Source organism: Cucurbita maxima, unplaced genomic scaffold (assembly GCF_002738345.1).
Source record: "Cucurbita maxima cultivar Rimu unplaced genomic scaffold, Cmax_1.0 Cma_Scf00006, whole genome shotgun sequence".
NCBI lineage: Eukaryota > Viridiplantae > Streptophyta > Magnoliopsida > Cucurbitales > Cucurbitaceae > Cucurbita > Cucurbita maxima.
Window position 1 is genome coordinate 4,169,963 of NW_019272022.1, and position 4,758 is coordinate 4,174,720.

General features: G+C 39.4%; 1 protein-coding gene across 1 annotated transcript; it reads right to left on the reverse strand.

Moving 5' to 3' along the window:
- Positions 1-221: 221 nt before the first annotated feature.
- Positions 222-4,491, reverse strand: LOC111480246 (geranylgeranyl transferase type-2 subunit alpha 1). Its single transcript, XM_023125178.1, has 8 exons — positions 4,274-4,491; positions 4,022-4,184; positions 3,683-3,843; positions 3,469-3,573; positions 2,236-3,033; positions 1,960-2,137; positions 1,531-1,717; positions 222-1,129 (listed from the first exon to the last, which is right to left on the reverse strand). Exons 1-8 carry the CDS (start codon positions 4,387-4,389, stop codon positions 735-737), a joined length of 2,103 nt encoding a protein of 700 aa, XP_022980946.1. The 5' UTR covers positions 4,390-4,491; the 3' UTR covers positions 222-734.
- Between the last annotated feature and the right edge of the window lie 267 nt (positions 4,492-4,758).

Below are 4,758 nucleotides of genomic sequence, written 5' to 3' on the forward strand. Positions count from 1 at the left end.
GGGGGGGGAAATAAAAAGCAAAACGTTAACCAACAACGAAAGAGGTTTAGATAATAAAAAGTAAATTCTGATCAAATAAATAATGCAACGGTCCAAAGCACTTACTTCGGTCCGTTCTTTGTGTATTCCTTTCGAAATCTTCCATCGAGTCAAATGAGTATATCCTCCGTTGGTGGTCTTGTTTGTTTCACTTCAACCAAATCGTGCCTGCATGCTACATATATCTCAACATATTATATATTATTGAATTAGGATTCTTCAAAATTTTGGCATAACAAGGAATAGAACGGTTCTCCAAATACATGATGAAGAAATTTGTATGGTGTGACTTAAAGTAGAGCACAGCCATTTGACACACTGCCACACCATGATGTATAAATGAGCAAGTGAAACAAGGATGATAATGGAGTTTGAAACAAAATTTAAAATAGTGAGTACCAAATTCATTTCCATGTTTCGAGCTCTCGGAGATGTGTCAGCCGTCGGTAAATTCAAATCCAAATCGTTGAACGGTCGCCAGAATCATACAATAATTTGAGTGCTTGTTGGATGTAATGAATAATTTGAATGCTTGCTGGATGTAATGGCGGATCCTTGGTTGTGTTGGAAAGAAAATGATGCTTTGCCCATGGTTGGTACCTTGAGGATCAAGGATAGTTCGTAGCAGACGTTTATACATTCGGAAGATGAACTATCAAAGCGGAGAGAATCGGATGCAGATAAACTAAATTCATCTATTGTACTTGTTTGCCATCAAGCCAGTGGAGTTTGGGAAGAACCTTAACCAGAAATGCCTGAAACCTCTCACTAGATATCATGTTTCCTTCAATATCTAATTGAGTCAAGTTCAGATCTTTGAATAGAAAATAAGCTTCCCAGTAACTTGCCAGGTCGGGGCTATCAGTGACCATTTTATCACTGCTCAGATCATTTTCTTTTTCTTCGGAATGAGACAGGGGAGATGAGAAGAGATATCTTGTGGTGTCGATCGAATGCGAACCAATCTCGTTGCACGAGACATCCAAAACTTTCAAGGACTTCAACGTTCTTAGAGACTCCAATGCGGTAAAACTACCGATTTTATTGTTGCTCAAACTCAAGCAAGAGAGAAGCTGCAAGGCCTCCAATCCTGTCCAAGGGTCATATGACATAAAAAAAAAGTAGAAATTTAATATGTTGCAATATCAAGATCAAATTTCTCAATCATATCAACATAACTGTATCCCCAAATAATTAATCAAACCCACAACATGCAACTAGATTTTTGTTTCAACTTATAAATTTGAAATGCTTTTAATATCTGTGAGAGTCCAAGTCAGGTTGCATGCACCAACCGTACTAATATTTAGACCAATTTGGATGCCAATGTCCTATATTTAGACCAACTTGGATGGTCAACTACGAACTTCGCATGGTTTTCCAATCAAATTACACGAATAAATTTGATGGCATATAATGACCATAGATAACGCAGGAAAGTGCAACAACAATTAGTTCCGCTTATTGTATAAGCCAAGTAGAAAAGTATACCTTCAGTTGAACGGAGTTCGTTATGGCTGAGGTCCAGCACTTGAACCCATAGTAATTTTTCAACAGATCCAATCCGTGAAATTGATAAATTATTGAGCCTTACACAGGTAGTAGTGCCTAAATACGGTGAGGTCTGGTCTTTGTAGCAATAGCAGTGTCTAAACAAAGACTCCGTAGTCGATGTCACCTGCAAAGAAACCAAAGTATTAGTCACTCTTCCTGTCGAATACACCATAGTAAGTTCTCATTTAAGCACATGGAAAAGGTAAAGATTCCAAGGATATATAATTTAATGTCACAAAGGGAAACATAAAACAAGTGTGAAGTTACAGATTCTAGTCCCTGGTGGCATAAGGGACATCATTATCAATATCATAGACAAAAGAAGTATAAATTTCCATTAGTTGATAACAAGAAATGGTTAATCACCTTCTGCAATAAAACTGAGCTGTGTTCATCCTTGTAGTAATGAAAATGTGTTGGGTCCAACTTCATCAGGTCCAGGTAAAGTTCAAGCACTTCCTCAAGTTGGGCCACTTTATTGGCATGTGGAGATGTTGCAACATGAGCCATCAGAAATCTTGCAAGAGTGAGCTTACCAATTTTACTACAAAGAAGCGGAAAATTAAAATGAGAAAGATGTGATTTATGAACAGTATAAAATAATAAAATATGCAAAAGAACTGGAGTGAACAGTGAGTATACCATTCAGTCTCGGACAATAATTCTCGGAAAAGAGCTATTTCATTGCTTATAATCTCAGCACACCATTCAGAACTAGAAGGTGCATAATTATTCTCAATGGTTAGATTATCGGAAGAAGCAAATGGTAAAGTTTGAGGACTAATGCCGCAACTAGTAAAGTTTTCATCCTTCCACCAGATCCCTTCATTACCACATTCTTCAATAGGTGTTTCTCCTAAATGCACAGACACTCCAAAAGAAAAACAAGTTGGTTTCACATGATGAAAACCACTTGCTGATGTTATTTTCTGAGAATTTCCAAGACTGACTTCCACAGAGTAAGATTCAGAAGAATTCATCTCTCCTTGAGGAAAACTAAGATGACTAACCCAAGCTTTGGCAGCATCATGGCTACATTTTGAGAGTGGTTTCCAAATAAGATCTCCTCTTAAATGAGCTGTAGATTTAACACTCACTGAAGATGAGTCGACACCTTGAACAGGCTGATCGAAGTAAAGAATGAGAGCCAACGTTTCTGAATCAGAATGGAAGCTTCTAGATGGAGATAGGGTTTGATCATCCAGACTTCTATTTCTTGATAACGCCACTCTGTAACCATGAGGTGGCCAAGAGGAAACAAGACTTGGAGCATTTGATTTTATCGTTTGGTCCAGAAGCCAAAGATGATAAAACCAACCACTTTGATCATCTGGATCAGTGAAAATAGCTTGGTGCACGAGCTCATACTCCTCATTTAACACCTTTTCCGCTGGGAAATAACTTTCAGCCTTTTTGTTCAGCAGTTTAGCAAGAAGCGCACTACAAGGTGGAAGTGACATCAATGAATTTATACTTACGACACAGTTGAAGATAACTAAAACTTTCGACAGAAAAAACACTGAGAAGAAAAGTGAAAGTCTAGAAAATTCCATAAAATGTAATCTTTATATACACTAGTTTTCCAAATAAAATGGCTTATAGAAGACTTGAGGTGACTTTTATGTGGCTTTAACGTTTACATAACACAATAATGTCCTTGCCACGTTCATCAGATGGTTATTAGAATTAAGACAAACGTTAAATCAGTTGAGAATTGTAATGCGTAAATCTGAATTACCGCTAAAAAAGGAAACATCGGCAATGTCTTCCTTGGATAGTTGAACTTTATGACCAAGTAGAGCAGGATGAGCCAGCACAACTGGTCCTAAATCTTTTACAGATAAAATTTTCAACTGAGGATTACGTAGGCTATACCTGCGATTATGCCATGCTGAATAATTGCTGAAATTTGTGTCTATCATATCTGTTGTATACTTCAACTCTTTTTCCTCGGATATGTTCGTTAACTCTGCCACAAATCTGATAAACGGACAAAGAAATATATGAACTAATACATCCAAAATGGTCAAGTAAACAGCGGCTATCGGCCTAGAAGGATTGGACAAGGAGAATGCAAGTAGATGTTAACCTTCTGTAGTTCCATGCGTGAAAATTCCTAGCGTCGAGCTTTTGAAATTTTCCAAGAAGACGCAACTCAAGATCGGTGGATGAATGCCCCTGGCTCAAGATCCATTTTCGATGATACCACGCGCCGTAGGACTTGACGTTCTGACGCAGTGCACTTTCAGCCTACATTAGATGAATTGACGGAACCTAATCAGTAGTTCGTACTAACAATCAACAGCAGCGTTGAGCCAACCAAACGGATTAACGAAACGACATCTTGAGACCGATTAACTAAAAGCAAAAGCCTAGTCGAGAATTGAACAAAGAGCTTCAAATCCAGCGACGACAAATGACAACTTACTACTCTGAGTTCCTCATCGAGGATCGCTTTGATCGACTCGGTATCTGATGGAGATTCCTTCAGGTAGTGTTCGACCGCAAGTTTCCTATAGTTCCAAGCCGTATACAGATCCGGATTCATTTCCAGCACCTTAGCACTAACCTCTAGGGCTTCCTTATCATAGCTGCAACGATCAATCCAAAAATCAAATCACAGAAACACCTAAACCGTTACTGAAACACGGAACATTGATAAGCAAGTCAAATATTATACTTCTTTTGGTGGTGATTTTCGAGCAATTGAGATTGCAGAGGACGAAGCTTGGCGGCTTCCGCCGCCGAAGCCTCTTCTTCCTCCGGTTTCTGAGGCTTGCGCGGCCGTCCGTGCATTTTCGGTGCAGTGCAGTATTCTTCGGAAGGATCGAAATTAGCGCCTCTGCAGAAGATGAAGTTGTAACATTAAGCGAAAATCGAGAGAGAGAGAGAGAGAGAGAGAGAGAGAGAGAGAGAGCGATAAATTTTATATGAAGCTTCGTTTTCGTATTCGAGTCAAAACCCGGGAGAGCAGGAGATTGAATGGACGAGTTGGTCCGCGCCATGGCCCACTACAACTCGGCCCAACACAAACTATGGGCCGTATCTACTTCAATTTAGCCCAGCCCATTAAACGGCTCCGGAGCCTGTAAATGTATTTTTGAAACGACCCAACTCAACCCAACTACTAATCCATTCGGGTTGGGTTGGTCCGGTTACCGGGTT

Coding starts and splice junctions, on each gene's coding strand:
- LOC111480246 (XM_023125178.1), bottom strand. CDS start 4,389: ATGCACGGACGGCCGCGCAAGCCTCAGAAACCGGAGGAAGAAGAGGCT. Junction 3,844..4,021: donor TCGATGAGGAACTCAGAGTA/GTAAGTTGTCAT, acceptor CATCTAATGTAG/GCTGAAAGTGCACTGCGTCA. Junction 3,574..3,682: donor CACGCATGGAACTACAGAAG/GTTAACATCTAC, acceptor TCCGTTTATCAG/ATTTGTGGCAGAGTTAACGA.